This window comes from Myxocyprinus asiaticus, chromosome 36, assembly GCF_019703515.2.
Source record: "Myxocyprinus asiaticus isolate MX2 ecotype Aquarium Trade chromosome 36, UBuf_Myxa_2, whole genome shotgun sequence".
NCBI classification, from domain to species: Eukaryota; Metazoa; Chordata; class Actinopteri; order Cypriniformes; family Catostomidae; genus Myxocyprinus; species Myxocyprinus asiaticus.
The window spans coordinates 10,269,698-10,288,172 of NC_059379.1; the positions used below are offsets into that span (position 1 = coordinate 10,269,698).

The following is an 18,475-nucleotide window of genomic DNA, read 5'->3' on the forward strand; positions in this document are numbered from 1 at the left end:
ATTACCACAAAAAATTATTTTGACTCGTCCCTTATTTATTTAAAAATCACAGTTACAGTAAGGCACTTATAATGGAAGTGAATGGAGACAGACCATTAAAGGAATGTTCCGGGTTCAATACAATTTAAGCTCTGTTGACAGCATTTGCGGCACAATATTGATTACCACAAAAATTAACTTTGATCTATCCCTCCTTTTATATATATATATATATATATATATATATATATATATATATATATATATATATATATATATATATATATAAAAAAAAATGATAATCTGGGTTACAGTGAGGCGCTTAAATATGGGACCTAACAAAAATTGGCCCCATTCACTTCCATTGTTAATGCCTCACTGTAACCTCAATTTTTTGCTTTTTTTAAAGAAAATGTTTTGTGTTATTCAACATTATGTCGCAAATGCTGTCGATTGAGCTTAACTTGTATTGAACCAGGAACCTTCCTTTAAAAGAAATGGTACCAGTTATAGGACCTAAGATATGCACTTTCCCTTATATGTAAACGTAAATTTGAACTTAAAGAGTTCATTGAAATGTAATATGTCAACTTCTCACAGTTCTGATCTTGCATTATTCTGCAGTACTCTGTTGAAATAGTTGCACTGATTACAAACTTTTTTCCCTGGATTCGTTGCTTTTGCTTTCTCATTTGAAAGTCATTTGAATAAAAGCATCTGCCTCATGAATACATGTAAATGCACGTCTGTGAGTCGCATACATTTGCAGGACATTCCTTCCTGCTGACCCCCATTCTTGAGGAGCATTTTTGACCTCTTTCTCGCCTCTGTCTCTTAATCACTCATGTGCACACAAACACACACTCGTATTTTGCACTTCTGTAGGTTTCTACAGCTTTTTACTGACTTTGCAACCAAACCACAAGTACTATGCAACCTATTTACTTCTCAATTTTTCAGAGCCCCCATGTGACCGTTATGTCCCCACTGTCTGTGGCCAGGAAGAAGAGGGGCTGGCGCGTGTGTGGGGGTGTCAGAAAGTGCAAAGATAAATGTCTTGTTTTGTAAAGAGGGAGCTGTAACTTGTGTGATAACAAGGCAGACTTGCAGGTCTTTGAACCTGGGGTGCATTCTGCATGTTGCTGCATGTCATCTTGGGTACTCATTGTACGTGTGCATCTGTTTGTTTGTCTTTTGATGCCTGAATAGTAACATTTGTGTGTTCTATTGTCTTGGAGAGTCAGCTGACTTGTCATCACTTTTTTTGTCTTTATTGTTGCTCTTGTCTGGTCTGTTGTCAGCTTTTAAAAGTCCTTCTTTACTGTTCTGTGATAATCATCTCTGTCTCTCTCTCTCTCTCTCTCTTACAGTATTTTCTGTCTTCCTTGGGGGGAGGGGGAAAGGAAGTCGACCAATTGCTAGCAGCTGTTACTCATTCCACAATAGGGCCGCCTCTCCAGCCCTGTGAGTGTGTGTGTGAGACTGTTTGAGTTGCGTTTATTAAACTGGACACACTACTGCACAAGGCTTATTCTTATCGCGTGACAGAAGTTTCCCTTCAGGTACGAGGCATTATTTTTTTGTGTGTATCTGTGCTTGGATTGTGGTTGTTTTCCTTGAGTTAAAGGAACATGGGCGAATCAGCTGTTTCTGAACATTACTGTTGGTGACAGTTAGTTGTCTGACAGCAGTATGTTGTTTCTTCTGGGTTTTAATATGTTTCTTTGTGTGTACATTCTTTTCTTGGTTTGATTGACCTTTTAAGGAACTTTGAGAGAGATTTTTTTTTTTTTAAGTTTTAAAATTTGACTTTGAAGAGATTGCAAGAGGACAGACTTTGGTTTGTAGTTTAATCTTCTTCAGATATTACAAGTTTCCAGAAAGCAGAGCAATAGATACTGAAACAGCCTGAGTTTACAGAAAAAGATTCGGGGAAAAAAACTCATTCTTGCCATTCCACATTTGTCAGAAAATATAGCAGGAATTCTTGAGACGAAAAAAAAAAAAAACGTATAATGAAAAGCTTTGTTTCTCTCAGTTCAGCTTTATTTTCCAGTGTCTGAGACACAAAAGTGATTAATTAAACTGGTAATAACACTTTACAATTAGGCTGTATTTGTTAACATTAGTTAACATGAAATAACAATGAACAATACTTTTACAGCATTTATTAATGTTGGTTAATGTTCATTTCAACATGAATAAACACTGAACAACAGTATTTTAATAAACTAACATTAACCCTTTAAACTCGGATGGGCAGACTAAACTCGGATGGGCCCACCGGCGGGTCTGCAAGAAATCATCAAAATATTAATAAATACAGTCTTGACCAACACAAAATAGGTCAAGTCATTTTTATTTGTATAATGCCTTTCACAACACAAATTGTTTCAAAGCAGCTTTACAGAAAATCATGCATTAACAGAAAATGAAGCTGTAATATCAATAAAGTCTTAAATACGATTGTGAATTGTGTTTAAAAATAAGTAATTAAATAATAATTGTATTTAGAAAAAATAGGTATCGTTTGAAAGCTAAGAAGCTCTACTTTACAATGCATGAAAGCATTATGACCAAAACTGAACAAGAGCTTTGAAATTTGCAAACAAATCAGAAGTGTTCCATTTTGATAATCTCTTAAAAAAAATAAATTAAAAAAAAATTACATATTATTGCAATCAGTAAAAACATCTAACCGATCAAATAGCCATGAGTCATATGTTGTTGTAAAGCTCTCAGAGAGTAGAATATAAGTAAAAGCTAAGTATTTGTCATTGACAATTATGGTGATGTTGCTTATATGCCATCTTTTTACTTATAACTTCACAAAAAATAAACGGAACATAAAATGTCACGTATCATTACTTAGAAGAGGTGATTATCTTTAATCAGGTAATCAGATGCATAGATCATTAGATAATCCACACGAAGCACAATGTTACATATGGCCACCAGGAGATGATGCAAAGTACATGACACAGACTCAATGATGACTCAAATGGCACAGAATGAAACTCATTCTGTGAAATCATTACTAAAATCATGTCTCCATACAATGCAGACCTTTAGTCATTGTTGTGTTTGCATGTGTAATTAGTTCTTATTTACAGTTATTGTGATTTATTTGTTTGGAGACGTTTTTGGACACTTGGATAAATTATATTTGTAATGCCATAACTTTTGATTGCTTTGAAGTATCAACACAAATGTTCTCTCAGATAGAGTTGACATAATTGGGAACAAAACAAAAGCAGTTTTTTTGGTACAACCTTATTGTCACGTTCTGTCTCCCTCCATGGACTCTTATTTTGAAGTTTTCCCCTGGACTCCATAGAGCACTGCCCTCATCACTATCCTCACCTCTCTTTCATTCCCTCATTAGTTCCTTTGTGTATTTATACCCTCCTGTTATGTTAATTCATTGTCAGTTCTTGTCTGTGTAAATCTTGTGTTGGTTAGTTGATTCTGTTTATGGCACGCCACGTTGTCTTACGTCTTCATCTTCTTCATTAAAGCCTGCAAATAGATACATCACCTCTCTCGCCTCTCCTTCATCATCCTCTCCACCACAACTTGTGACACTTATTTACACCCATAGATAAATAATGTCAAATAAGAAAAATAAGGAAAAAGTAAAATGTTAGCAATTTTGTGTGTGTGTGTGTGTGTGTGTGTGTGTGGTTTTTCATCAGTTTGTTGGGCTCCTTGTATTTATTTATTATTATTTATTTATTTATTTATTGTTGAATTATAAGCCTTACATTTTGTGTATGCTACTGAAACAGGAAATATATATATATATAAAAAATAAAAAAATAAAAACATTCAGAGCCTAAAGGGTTAATTAAGGTTAATAAATGCTTTAAAGTGTCATTGTTCGTTGTAAGTTCATGATACCTAGTGGATTTACTAATGTTAACAAATAGATCATTACTGTGAAGTGTTACCATTAAAACAAGCAAAACTTTTCAGGGCATTTCCTTTCCATTTGACAGTTTTGTACTATTGGTTGTAGCTGATAAAACATCTTAGTATGTTAATGACCAGTTCATGAATGCTTTATAGCATACCAAAAGGATTAAAATTTATTTTGCTTAAATGGTTGACTATCTTAAAGCTGTTAGCGTTGTTCTGATCATATTATTGACTCTACTTCCAATTTGGGGGCAGCCAGTGTGTGTGGACCTCCACAAAACAGGCCATTTTAAAGACATTTTAAAATGTTTGAGTTGTATTTACATAGTAATAAATACTTGGTTACAAAATGATTTGATTTCTCACTCATCTGTCAGTTTGAGATCCACAAGCTTGTAGTGATTTTGACAGCTGTGCACTTATAAATTGTGGTGTTTAAAGAAGCTTTTTGTTTCGTGACACATAATCACAAGATGTGGTTAGAGGGAAATACTTCCTGAGGGTGTAATGCTGGTTCCCTTGAAGAAGTACTACTCATGAGAAATGTATTAACAGTAGGGGAGAGTTTTGTATTTACCCAGCCCTGTCATTTCAACTCAGAAAACATTTTCATTTTCTGTCTTCTTTTAAATTCATTCTTTCTTTCTTTCTTTCTTTCTTTCTTTCTATCTTTCTTACATTCTTTTTTTTTTTTTTTTAACTAGTAGTTAAACCTTCTTGGGAAAACCTTCTTCATCTTGCTGGTTTTTCAGGCCCTTTAATTAAAATAAGATTACAGTGTAGAAACCGCCATGTGGAGTTTCACTCTTATGTTGTTTTTTTCTCCTTCAGAGAAGTCTTCGGTGGCGCAGGAGACTCCCCACTGTCCCCAGAGACTAATTAACTGTCACAAACACTGCCAACCCATTGAGAAGCACTTTCAAACTCCAATTTCATCAAAACAGTGTTCATCCCCTCCTCAGGAGAACGCTCATGTCCTTACAAGGTGACCAAACGTTTTGGGGCACTCTTGGTGACTCGGGCCCGAGGAAAGTACCACGATGACAGGCCGACAAACCCAGAAGCTATTGCTTTGGTTCATTGGGTTGTTGGGCATTGGATTGTTGGCGTTAACTGTGGTATGCGTGGCTCTGCAGATGCAGGTGCCATGGCAAAGGATGACCATCCAAAGCTTCACTGTAAAAAAACACAGGTAGAGAGACGACTAGACAGACTAAATTACAATGCTTTTACTCAAGGCAGCACTGTTTTGATGTAAAGATTCTGGTTAGGTTTTATTTTAAGTCCTGAATCCTAAGTGTGAAACTTCTGTAGTTAATTCAGCCCAAACAGTTTGACGCACAGACTCCATTTCAAACTTTGTTTGTAGATCATTTCAGCCTTGGGTGTGCTATCTGTTTTTGTGTACTTCCCACTTTTATAAAAATGTAAGATTCAAGGGCCTTTCTTTAAAGAAAATTGTCTTTTTAACTGAAGTTAAGGATTCTTAGTTGTCTTCCGTTGACTGTTGCTTGGCAGCAGGCAGTGTTTGTTAATCATTAAGGAAGTGCTGATAATGTCAGTGTGGGCATGTAGTCTTTAGAGAGCAGAGATCACATACATGCTCTTTGTCACTATGGAGGCAAGCATCAGAAGCAGAGCCAACTTTATTATTTATGTTTGTTTATTTATTGTTCTTTTTCTTGTTTATTAATGATGAAGTGTGTGCAGGTTTTAGATATTTTTATTTGGATTTTTTATTATGTATTTTCACAATACATATTGGTCAATGCAGCTTAACAATTAATAGTACCTTACATATCCCCCCAGTGAGCAAGCCAATGGTGACAGTGGCAAGGAAATACTCCCTTAGATGGGTTAGGTAGTATTGGGGGATGAGAGAGGAACTTTAGGAGGAACCAAATTCAAGCCTGTGAAGCTTACTTCCTCATGCTGGCACGTTTTCCATTGTTTATACCTAGTTATTTACTGCTAATTTACTTTACATTGTTCTCCAATAAAGGGGTAGTTCACCCCCCCCCCAAAAAAAAATTCTGTCATCATTTACTTACCCTCATCTTGTTCCAAACCTGTATGACATTCTCTATTCCATAAAACACAATGCCACTGAAGCCAAACGGCATTGGTTCTTAGTTTCCTTATTACCAAACGTCACTGATGTCAAACCTGACACAGTGCTTGTAATGGCACCGTATAAATATTTAAATAACTACTTCAATTACTTAAATTTCAGTCTGTTCGGTCTATCGTATGACTCAGTTCATTATATGGAAAAGAGTGGCCAGGACATTCTTCAAAAAATGACCTTTTGTGTTCCATGAAAGAAAAAAAGATCATACATGTTTGGAACCACAAAATGGTGATTAGCTAAATGATGACAAGATTTGCACTTTTTGGGGTGGACTATCACTTTAAGAGGTGCTTTGGTAGTGCTCCTTTAGTATACGTGCTCCGGCAGATATTCAGTCAATCTGGTTTGGCTTTCGTCCTGTGAAGTGCATTAGTAATGCCAGTGAGCTCAAGAGAAGTACACAATCATTGCACTCAAAGTAGGGTCTGTTATGTGAAATGTAGCCCAGATGCTTTTTAAAGGGCAAAGTTCTAATTTGAACACAGGCATACTTGAAAAACATGTTCTGCCAGCTGGCATCAAAACTTGTGGTTCAGTACAGATTGAGAAATTTAGGGCATTTCAAAATTACTCAGTGAAACACCTGTTAAGCTGGTGGCATGTTCAGTAAAGTGATCATAAAGTAATTGTAAAGATCAGTATTTTATTTCCTCATTATACATGCATCACAGTGTTTTGATGACATTTCTAAGTAGCCTGTCTGAATGAACATGAACTAATTATCTGTTGTTAAATGTGAATATGCAGAGACAACAAGAAGTAAGCCATTCGTAGGTTGATTTCCCAGAGAGCTGTAAACACAGAGCCTGACTGAAGTCACTCAGCACGCCCAGGATTCCAACTTGCGACTCCAGGTGTGGTAGTCAGCGTCAATACTCGCTGAGCTACCCAGGCCCCCTAGTGTAACCATTGTTAAGAATTAACCCAAATAGCCATACAGTGTTTTTAGGATGTCACATGTTGTTGTTTACAGTGTTGGGTGTATCTGATTACAAAGTACATAAAAAATAAATAAATAAAAAAAATAGATTTACGGATTTCAATTATACAATAAAATTCCATTAATTTCAATTGAATTGAATGATTTTATTTTATTTATTATAAATAAATGTAAAAAAATAAATAAATAAAAATCAATATTTTATGTTTTAATCATTTTATTTAGTTAAATATTACTTAATTCAATCTGATGAAATGTTGTTATGAAATTGAAATGCGTAAATCTTAAAAATAGGGTAAATATTTTTTTAGTTTAATTAGTTTCTGTAATCGAACAACTTTTTTTTTTCAAAACATAACATTGTAACACATTACATATTAAATTCTTGTAATCAGATAACAGTTACTGACTTTCAATTAATTTAATTACTTTTAAGTACACTACTTGAGTTACACATAATTCTGCTATAGTAGTTTTAATGTAGAATACATTTAATACATGAATTATGTTCATGTATGTCTGTTTGCACTTTTGTGACAGCCGAAGTGTATAACTTGTGTGACAATGAACAAAGAGAAAATGTAGACAGTATATTGAAAAAACATTCTGTGAAAAGTGTGATCGGGATGCTCAACCAAACTAAGAAATGATTTGAAAGCACCACAGAGCCTCAGTGTTTACAATTTTTAGTTAATTAACCCATAAATGGCTTACTTATAGTTGTCTCTGCAAATTAAGCTGTGAAAGGTATATTGTTCAGTATTTTACATCAACTTTAATGTTAGGCTAAAGAAAGTGACATAATGCATTGCCTACTTTTCTGCCTTCCTTGCCCACAGGTATTTCAGAAATGAGAGCAAAAGCTTTTTGGACTACCACACATCTGCTGAGAATGAACTGCCCAATGCTGAAGAGCAAGAGCAGAGTTCATCCCAGCTATCAGATATTCAGGATTTGTCAATATCAGACAACTCAAAGCCTGATCATGCAAATTCAAACACAAGCTCCTTAAAACAAGTGCCAAAAAATGAGACAAAATCCATCAAACCAGCAAAACCAACTGAACCAGACTTTTTTGGTGACCAGTATGCCATGGATGATGTACCTTCACAAACAGTAAGTGCCTGTCTGTGGAATTTGGCCTAGTTTTATTATTGGCTTCGAGTGGTTTTTGGCCCTGCCCTACTGTATCTGTGTTAGAATAGTGAGTGGGTGCTATTTCCAGAAGCCATCTGCTTAACTTAAGTTCAATGTTATGTTCGTACAAATTGTGTTCATACAAATGGCCATTCAAATGTATTGGTCTTTCAAATTCAGCAACTAGCCCACAGAAATCCAGAAAGAAAGGAAAGTAGTTACATTGAGTGAGTTATTGCAGCCCCACACGAAACTCTGAAAGCTCCACTGATTTACACAGAATTGGCATGTTGCTTCCAAAAGTTAATGCACCCTCAGCCCCATTCTGCCGAATCATTGACATGCACCAACCCCTATCAGTCATTTTTGCATCAATTCAACCATGATCACCTTTCCTTTTAGTACTGATTGTGGGAGGGAACCAAAAAGTAATTGTGTTCACATAAATAACCGTGAACGCGATTCTGAGATTGTATTTTTGCGCAAAAATTATATTTTTACCCGTCTGACGCTTAGGTTTAGGGTTGGAGTTTGGTTTAGGGCATATGGTTAATAAATTTGCATTCCTGTTCACTTTATTACATCATTTACAACTAAAAATTTAACTCACTTTTGGCGCCACCCTGTGGACATTTCACCCGGAAACTGGAGCTCACACGTGCCCAGCTTCAGCCACTGGGTGGCAGTGAGAATTCCAATAAGAACAGACAGATTTTAGCTGATTAACTTTTTACCTATTGTCACCAAATTCACAGTGTGATCTGGTTACAGGAGTCAAGTGTACTTTAAGTCACTTTGGATAAAAGCATCTGTTTCTGCTTATTTTTTTGGTTCATATGTCAAAATGTGTTTTTGACTGCCCGAATACATTCTAACCTCTCTAAATTGTCAAAACCATAATGTTTTTCATTCTTGCAGAACTGTCCAAGCAGCATTAGAAAGCATGTGCCTCAGACTGCATTTGCTGAGGTGTTTCTTCAAAGCATTCCAGTCCTTCAGTGGGCAAAGCATTTCACTCCAGAACAGTACCAGCGGTTGAGGCACTACGGTGGAGCGCATGGCTGGGGAGGCGTTGATTTCGATGGTATGTGTGTTTTCGGCATTTGCTAGATTAGTTGAAAAGAACTGATTTAATAATAGAATTCAGGGTTAGGATTTGGATTGGATTTACAATCCAATAGTGTTTTTCATTGTTCTGGTTTTGAATGATGCTTCAAATACTGTTTCTATAGATATAATACTTAGACTTCAGTGGGTGATTGGATTGTATGAGGATTTGTTTGTAGGATGTGGTTGTCATACCCATAAATTCTGGGTGGGTCACTGACAAATAAGGTTGTTCAAGGTGATAAAAATGAAAATGTTTTTTTTTTTTTAAATCTAGTTTTAAAAAGGTTTTATTTTTATGACAGCCAGTTTTGCTGCGTCAGGCTGGTTGGAAAGCTCAAAAAAGTATTGTTTTAGTGAAAAAAAAGAAAAGAAAAGAAAAACCTAGTTTAAACCTTATAGCTTATAGCCTATACCAGTGGTTCCCATCCATGTTCCTGGAGGTCCCCCAACACTGCACATTTTGTATCTCCCTTATCTGACACACCCAATTCAGGTCATAGACTAGAGTCCAGGCCTGGCTCCAGCTCTAAGATGTAAGGTGGGCCATAGGACCCGCCGGGTGGGCCGAACAGTTGGAGGCGTGGATGTAGAGCCGGGCCTGCTAGGGTCTCTAGTAATGAGCTAATGAGTTGAATCAGGTGTGTTTGATTAAGGAGATATCCAAAATGTGTAGTGTTGGGGGGCCTCCAGGAACAGGGTTGGGAACCACTGGCAAAAAAAAAAAAAAAAAATATATATATATATATATATATATATATATATATATTTAACTATTTTATGAAAAGGCACATGTAGTTCATGTGAAATGGAGTAACCCTATAATAAGAAAAAATTACCTCAAAAAACTTTTTTGATAAAAGTGATTAAGTTCAAGTTCAAGGTACAAGGAAAGTATTTTAATATCTTTTATTTGATGGTTACACCACTTAACAATTTAACTACATTTTTTGGTAGAAAATTATATATATATAATACTGTATATATATATATATATTCAGTTATGAAACCAACATGGGCAAAGCCACCTGAATTTGATTTGGTTTTTCAAATATAAATAATATTTTAAAACAAAAGAAATTATAATAAAAGAGTATTGCAAACTACTTATGCCAACATTTCATTGGCATACAGTTGGCATAGAGTAAGCACACTCTCTCCAAATGGTTACACCACTTAGTAGATATTTTCTAAGCCCCAGAAAAAATATCAAAATTATTTATTAGATTTTTTTCTGTAAATTGCCATTTTTTTACACCATGAACAGAATGGGAGTAAGCTCTCAGAACAGGAGTGACAACCATATTTAGTTGCAGTGTGTATGTGGTATTAGTTATTACTACCTATTTATAGTAGCATGCAATATGTGAAACATACAGTAGACACTGTAATGTAAAGTGTCGTGTCCAGAAAAAGAATGTGATTTTGTGTCTGTGTCTTCACAGTGTTAAAGAGCTCACTGGGAATTTTAAATACAACTGCAAATCGGTTAATGTTTGACGACTGGGAACAGAGGAAGAACAGATCACAGTGCATCCGCTGTGCCGTGGTGGGAAATGGAGGAATTCTGAATGGTTCAATGAAAGGCCAAGAGATCGATGAACATGACTATGTCTTCAGGTGATGGACAAATTATGAATTATTCTAAACCATAAAAAAACCTATGCTTACAGAAACGATGTTGGGAACATTTTTTACAATTTAATTTTTTTTTTAGGAAAGGAGTCACAAAAATATGATTTTTTGGGTTTTAGTTTGCACACTTCTAAATTTATATTAATATATTTTAAGTATTTTATTTTTTAAATGTTGTGTGCTCTCGATTACCACCGAAAATCATTTTAGCCTCATCTCAGTTGTTTATCATGTTTATTGTGTGCATATTTATTTCACAATGCTTCTCTCCTCCTCTCTCGCACCTGTAGGGTGAATGGTGCAGTTCTTAAGGGGTTTGAGCAGGATGTGGGATCTAGGACTTCATTTTATACATTCTCCACCAACACCATGAGAAACTCCATGCGTAGCTATGCTGGTGTAGGCTACAGGGGACCACCAGTAACCAAGGTAACCACTGGTATCTTGACAGCTTTTGTGTTTAGTTCACTATGAGGAATATTTGTGGAATTTTTTAATAGGTCATTAGCTCAGCTATGACGTTGTTTTTTCTTTTTTTTTTTTTTTTGCTAATTCTTTCTCTATCTTTTTATCTCCCTCTGTATAGGAAACTAGATATATTTTCCTGCCAGATCATGACAGAGATTACATACTTATGAGGGCAGCTGCCACACACACAATAATTGAGAAAGGCCCTGAGCGCAGCAAAAAGTAAATATAATTCAGTTTTCATATATGAATAAACACATTCAATGTTTTCTACATGGATCCATGAGTCCAATTTTCATTGTGATCAGTTTTTTCTAATTAAATTGTTGTGCTCTTTAATGTGACGATGAACAGAATTGGTTGTGATGTACTGTATGGTAAATACACTTAATTTACTGACATTTAATTACACTTTATAATGTATATCTCTTCTAGACCACTTACATACTTTGGTGAAGATGTGACTGTAGAAAATTTCAAAATGTACCACCCAGACTTTATCCGCTACCTTAGAAACAGGTAAGATTACTTGTGCATATTATATCTCAGTATCTAATAAGTTATAAATTATTATGAGCAGCTTACTACACTGTAAATACTAATAGTAATCTCAAATTATAAAAAATAGTTTACTCAACTTAATCTTACATTTTTACTATTCTCACTAGTTTAAATTAAGTTACAGTTACTCTCTAAATCCTAAAGTTGTCATTAATAAAAACATTTAAGCGGTCCTAATTAAACATTACTTGAAATGTCACATTTTGGAATCATAACTCAAATACGTAAGTTCTTTAAAATTTGGCTTCGAGTACTACTAACTTAAAATTACCAAGTACAAAATTGCGGCTGTGTGAAATACCCATAAACCCTTGCGCTTGAATAAATTATGTTTGTTTGGTCAAAACAAGGGAACTTATGTAGTAAAATAATACGTATGTAGTTATGTAGTTTTTTATTTAAAAATGTATTTAGTTTTAATTCTTATGACTATTGTTGTTGTATCTTGATTTTTGTTAAGTCACCATGAGGGTGATAAGTGTTACCTCCGGTGAAATTGGAGCCTGTTTAGTTTAAGCCATTCTAATTTACACAATTGTACTTTGGCAGATTTGTGTGCACTATGAAGTACTGAGTAGAGTCCGGTGAGCCATATGGCTAACTTAGAGTCTAGTCATAATTTCCCTTAACCCTCATATCTTTCCGTATAAGACATGTTATAACCCAATTTAAATAATTAAATCAAAGCAATGATACTTTAATCATAGATGAGTTAAGCTTACTTGTAACTAGTTAATGTTACTTAAAAAATTAAGTTCAGTTTACTTCAGCCAAATAAGTATGTTTACATAGAAAAAGCATGCAAACCGATTGCCTTGAAAAATCTAAGGTCAACTAATTAGATTTTACAGTGTATACAGTACATTATTTTGTTTATCCACCTTTTCCCTGAATGCGGAAGTGTTCCACGATTTATATTGGAAGCCAGTTTTTGTTTTCCGGTCTCCAGTGTTTTCACTTGCATTGGTGTTCTTAGTGGATAATGTGATGTTTAGCATTTTAAATTTGTAATAATTGTCAAAAAAATAAATAAATGAATGTGGCTCCATTCCAGCTACTGTATGTAAGAAAACGGTTGTTAGGGATGACAGTCATTTATATAGTATTGTGGTCATTATACACAAATATTTGACCGCAGCCTGCTGTTTTGACGAATCAGAATCAAGCATTCCAGAAAGCCAGTAGCGGTTTTAACCACCACGCAAACCACGCAATTGCGTGGGGCCCCTGATGTCAGGGGGCCCCCCGCCCCACGCCCCGGTAGGAAAGCTCCGCAAAAAAATGCTTGAGGGATGACATGATGTTCTGGGTACATGCGCGAATATGCTGTTGTCAGCGCTCTTAGAGCAGTTCACGTTAGAAGGTCGGGACAGGTGAATTTTTTAAGTAGGGTTCGGGTTTGTAATTTATGAAAAAAAATTAAAATAAATAAATAAATAAATAAATAAATAAATAAATATATATATATATATATATATATATATATATATATATATATATATATATATATATATATATATGTTTTTGCCTGCGTCTGCTCTGTTTTCCAATTGTTTTCCTGTGTAAACACATGCTGGATGAACGTGCATACCTGCTGCACCATGTCTCGCTGTTTCTTCAGTGTCTCACGGAGGACTGGCACATTTTTAGACACTGTGTCAAGTTAATAAGAGCTTCAGGTTTCAAAAATGCACGCCGAGACACTTGTGTTCTGTATCAGTCGTTGCACTGTGTCTAGATAGTTTTTTTTGTTTTGTTTTGTTTTGTTTTTTTAGCGCATGTGTCACAAAGATTTAACGTTCTGAACAAGTTCAGGTTACAAAGAGGTGACTGTTACAGTGTTTAACATTATTCCAAATTGTTCTGCACCAAGTAAAGTTTCAGCGCTTTCAGCAATGTTTTTTCCCCCCTTCTGCTCTAGTGTGCTGAGGGGCTGCCGTCCCTTGTATGTCTACTGTTACAATACTGTAACAAATGTTGTCAAAGATGCTAACATAAAATACAGCCTCAGCATCAGAATATAAACTCCAGGTGAAAGTAAAGTAAATAAGACAGGAATATTGGCTACAATGGTTGATAGGATGAATTTAAAATTATGATTTAAAAGACATTTTATGTAATTTTTTAAGCCAAAATTTTCGAAATGGGGACCCGGCTTGGTCGGTTGCTTGGGGCCTCAGAAATCGTAAACCCGCCTCTGCAGAAAGCCGTGCAATAAACAGCTGTTAAATGTTGGATGCTTCTTATTTATTTGAGTCTTTATTTGTACAGTATGTAGAGCAACAAGGTTTCTCAGTTTCTGCTGGAATACAGGGTTATATTACATCACTTTTCTTTTCCTCATCTAGATTTCTGCATTCGCATCTTCTGAAAACTGGTGCGAGAAGAATTTACAGGCCTTCCACAGGAGCAGTAATGCTTCTGGCAGCTATTCATACTTGTGACCAGGTTTGTTTCTTTCTTTTATGATATCAATTTGACCACAGTTTAGAGTGTTGCGTAAGAGTATGCGCCGTGGTAAAATAATCCATTGTGGTAAAGTCGTATTCTCCTCTCTAAACCTGTCGTGATTATTACATAATTGCGTAATGGTGGTTATCTGACATTTTAAAACCATTATCAAAATGCACACAAAAGCTCAAAGGTAAGATCGCCTTAATATGACATGTGAAAATGACCAATTTTAGAACAGAAATAGTACTAGCCTGTTGCATAATAATTACATTTTCTATAGAATAATAATAAGAATAATGATTATTGTATTACCGACATGAGGTCAGCTGGGATCCACAAGACAACAATGTGAGTGTAAAGCTCACCTAATGTGTTCTTGCGTTAAAAAATCTAGATGCGGGGGCCTGGGTAGCTCAGCGAATATTGAATTTGACAACCACCCCTGGAGTCACGAGTTCGAATCCAGGGTGTGCTGAGTGACTCCAGTCAGGTCTCCTCAGCAAACAAATTGGCCCAGTTGCTAGGGAGGGTAGAGTCACATGGGGTAACGTCCTCGTGGTCACGATTAGTGGTTCTCGCTCTCAATGGGGCACGTGGTAAGTTGTGCGTGGATTGCGGAGAGTAGCATGAGCCTCCACATGCGGAGTCTGTCTCAGAACTGACTGTCTCAGAAGCGGAGGCAACTGAGACTTGTCCTCCACCACCCGGATTGAGGTGAGTAACCACACCACGACGAGGACCTACTAAGTAGTGGGAAATGGGCATTCCAAATTGGGAGAAAAGGGTATAATTAAAAAAAAAAAGCTAGATGCAAAAAAATGAACTGAACAAAATGCAAGTGTCTCAAGACATGCTTTTAAAACATCTGCAGTTCTTTTTTTTATTTGGCCAAAGTCTTTCTAGCAAGTCAGTCCACTGTTGGCCATCTTTGGAACGCTCTCAGGAGGCTATTTCCAGTCATGCCAGTGCAGCTCCTATCTACTTAAATGGGAAAAGACCAAAATCTCCTAAACAGTTGATCAAGATTATGATCAAAGGACATATTTCAAATCAGCAGTAAAATATGACAACACCGGTATCATAAACTGTGCTTCTTTACCTCAGATTACGCTAAAAAAACAACATTTTCTCAGCTTGAATAGCTAATGTGCATGCTGGTTGTCGAGTTGACTGACAGGCGATGTCTGAATCTAAAAGGTGATTGGCTCTTTTACCTGTAAGGCGGGACTTCCTTTCTACATCCGTTGAACGCTGGCTGTCTTTTGGCATTCCAATTTCTCCCATTCATTTTAATAGAAGTGGCCCTTCTCTGCTAAATTTGTCTCAGCGTCTTAAAAATGCGCCACTCCTGCGGGAGATGCTGCACACTGGTTAAGACGTCCGTCTAGCGCAAGACAAATTGCATAGAAAAACAACCGAAAAACAGCGCAGACAGACACATAAATGGGTTTGGCATAAATACTTTAATATTAAAAGCAAAAAAAAAAATGTGGCTATAGATCTGATTCACAGTAGCACCATATTTGATTTTTGATGTAAATGAAAACGAGGCTTTGAGAGATTGACTTACAGGAATCGACTGTAGACATCAAAGGTTTTCTGAAGGATTTTTTTGTTTTTGTCAACTGAAATTTCTTCTCTTCAGTGGAACAATCCAAAACACTTTAAACAACAGTACAACCCATTGAAGCAGCCTCACTGTCATGATGGCACTACTGTGAATAAGGTTAATCACATTATTAAAGATTTAAAGGAAACCATACATTTTATCTTATCATTCCAAGTTCAGTGTGAATAAATGACTTTATAAGGAGTGTATTAAGCTTATTCTGTAAGTGTAAAGAGACAATTAAAGTGCAATAATTTGCATGGCAATTCATTGTCAGACAAAATTTCACAATCATGACAGTCCTACTCTTCCCTTCTTTGGTTTTTTTTTTGTGTTTTTTTTTAGAGAATGAGGCCACAGTTCTCAAAATCTCTGATGTTAACATTATAAATGTGTTTAGAAGAATTTTAAACATGATTAAACCAACTGAAAAGCCTTATGCAAACACTAAGCAAAGTTTGTTTGCAAAAGGGTGGAACACTGTTTTAGTGGCACCTGTATTTCACAGAAATATGTAAGTGCAGTGAAAACATACTAAAGACCAACATTATCTGAACAGAAACTGAACAGTACTTTTATTATATGCCTATTCCAAGGAACATTTGTAAAATCGTGATTTTTGTGTTTTTAACAGGTAGACGCTTATGGGTTCATGACTCCTGACTACAGTTTGTACTCAGACCACTACTATGACAAACATCGACATCCGGTGCATTTTTTTGCCAATCATGACATGCGAATGGAAATGAAGTTGTGGCAACAGCTGCGTCAAGCAGGACTGATGAATCTTTACATGCGCCAGTGAGCGCAAAATGATGGATACTTGCCTTTGTACAAGTTGTTTCATTACCGTCACTGAAAAACCAGCATGGGAGGCCACAGGACAAACCTGTTATTCCCCATTCTGTATCTGCTGTTTATGCTATTGACAATGAATATCAGTTGTTACTGAGGTTTTTCTAGTTCAATGAGGTACTATGTACAGAAGCTACTAAGGAATGTCACGTGCTACATTTGCTGAATTTGTTCTCTTTCTACTAAATGACAAAGACTTTATTTATAGGTGGAAGGGAGCCTTGTTAATGCCCTTAGAATTTAGAATAACTGAACTGAAGTCTGTGTTCTTGGCCTCTATTTGTTCTCACATTGTTTGTGAGTCATTCCAGATCAAGGCAGGGCAGCATGGACTGTGGTGCCACTCTGGACAACTTACTATGTAAAAAGGATTCTATAATATGTTGACGTGCCTTTGGACTTCTTAGATGATGCACTGGCATGGTGTTTGAGTGAGAAAAAGTGTGGGAGAAACAGAGAGAGCTTTTGAAAAAATACCTGCATGCAAAAATGAAAACTGAAACTTCAGAGCATCTCACCGAGTCCAAAATAATCAGTCAACAAAAGAGATGAATTTAAACGACTTTTTAATGATATTCTAAATCATATCGCTTTAACGTGGTATGTGTATTAAACGTTTGTAGATGGTCCATCCAAAGTGCACTTCATGATGCACTACATAAAAAATCTACTTTATGAAAGGGGTTTTAAAGGGTTTTCTGTTTTTATGATGACTTTTAAAAACATATTTTAACTTTTATATTATGTCCGGATGTCTTGACTGGTTTAGGGATTTGTCACACTCTTGATTCAAGTTTAAAAATCACTCCACTTTTTTAAAGCAGAAATATTGTTAACAGATACAAATTAATACTGAAAATTGAAAGTTTTTTTATGCTCAAAATAAATCTTTGGAAATTGTGCTGTTGATTATAAGGTGTGGAAAATCTGCATTCTCTTTTCATTTGATCTAGCAATATTGGATTTTTATATTTACAGAATCATCTGACTTTGGCCTTACAACCTTACAGCTCAAAAACTTTGGTTATTTAAAAATTTGTGTTCACTCTAGCCTCGAAAAAGTAAAAAAACAAAAAACAAAAAAAAAACGTATTTAGTTTTCAAGTTTATTTAAGCCTCAGTGCATAATTAATTACCTGTCCATATAAGACAGCTACACCAATAAAATGTTATTCATTAATGCATCATCCACAGGAAACAATGACTTTATTTGCAATGATTTGAAAGGTTCTTAACTAACAAAACAAAAGACGTTAACTGACGTAGTTACATCTGTGAACAACACCCTTATAAATTGTTTCCTTGTTCTGCATTCTGTATCTGCGGGTTAAGAGTATTGCTCATGAAGGTGGCAGGAAGTATCATAATACCACTCATTAAATCATACCTCATTTGTACAATGTGTATCTGACTGACAAGAGATTTCAATGTGAGATTGCAAGAAAAATATGTGGGCTGGTTGTGCAGAATATTAATGATGATAACAACCCTTGTTCACCCTTCCCTATATTTAGTAGAAGGTACACTGGAAAACTGATCTGTGACCAATGTTTTTCCATCTTTCTTAAGATATTTCAGCTCAGGAATTCAGTAAGGATTGGCTGGTTCCAGATCAGTTAATAATGGAACTTAGCTCCTGTTTGAAGTTCCATTATTAAAGGAAATAAAAAATAAATACCCA

General features: G+C 35.7%; 1 protein-coding gene across 1 annotated transcript; it reads left to right on the plus strand.

Annotated features, from left to right (window-relative positions):
- Positions 1–1,399: 1,399 nt before the first annotated feature.
- On the plus strand, positions 1,400–17,703 carry LOC127426943 (alpha-N-acetylgalactosaminide alpha-2,6-sialyltransferase 2-like). The gene is made up of 10 exons (XM_051674159.1): positions 1,400–1,541; positions 4,729–5,089; positions 7,808–8,084; positions 9,024–9,189; positions 10,658–10,832; positions 11,138–11,276; positions 11,434–11,537; positions 11,751–11,834; positions 14,225–14,324; positions 16,574–17,703. The coding sequence occupies exons 2-10, from the start codon at positions 4,938–4,940 to the stop codon at positions 16,742–16,744; spliced, it is 1,368 nt and encodes a 455-aa protein (XP_051530119.1). The 5' UTR covers positions 1,400–1,541; positions 4,729–4,937; the 3' UTR covers positions 16,745–17,703.
- The last annotated feature ends 772 nt before the right edge of the window (positions 17,704–18,475 follow it).

What these genes read in the sequence shown, in the direction of transcription:
- LOC127426943 (XM_051674159.1), top strand. Translation starts at nt 4,938, where the DNA reads ATGACAGGCCGACAAACCCAGAAGCTATTGCTTTGGTTCATTGGGTTG. An exon ending in TTCACTGTAAAAAAACACAG is followed by an intron (nt 5,090 to 7,807) that starts GTAGAGAGACGA and finishes CCTTGCCCACAG; the next exon opens with GTATTTCAGAAATGAGAGCA. An exon ending in ATGATGTACCTTCACAAACA is followed by an intron (nt 8,085 to 9,023) that starts GTAAGTGCCTGT and finishes TCATTCTTGCAG; the next exon opens with AACTGTCCAAGCAGCATTAG.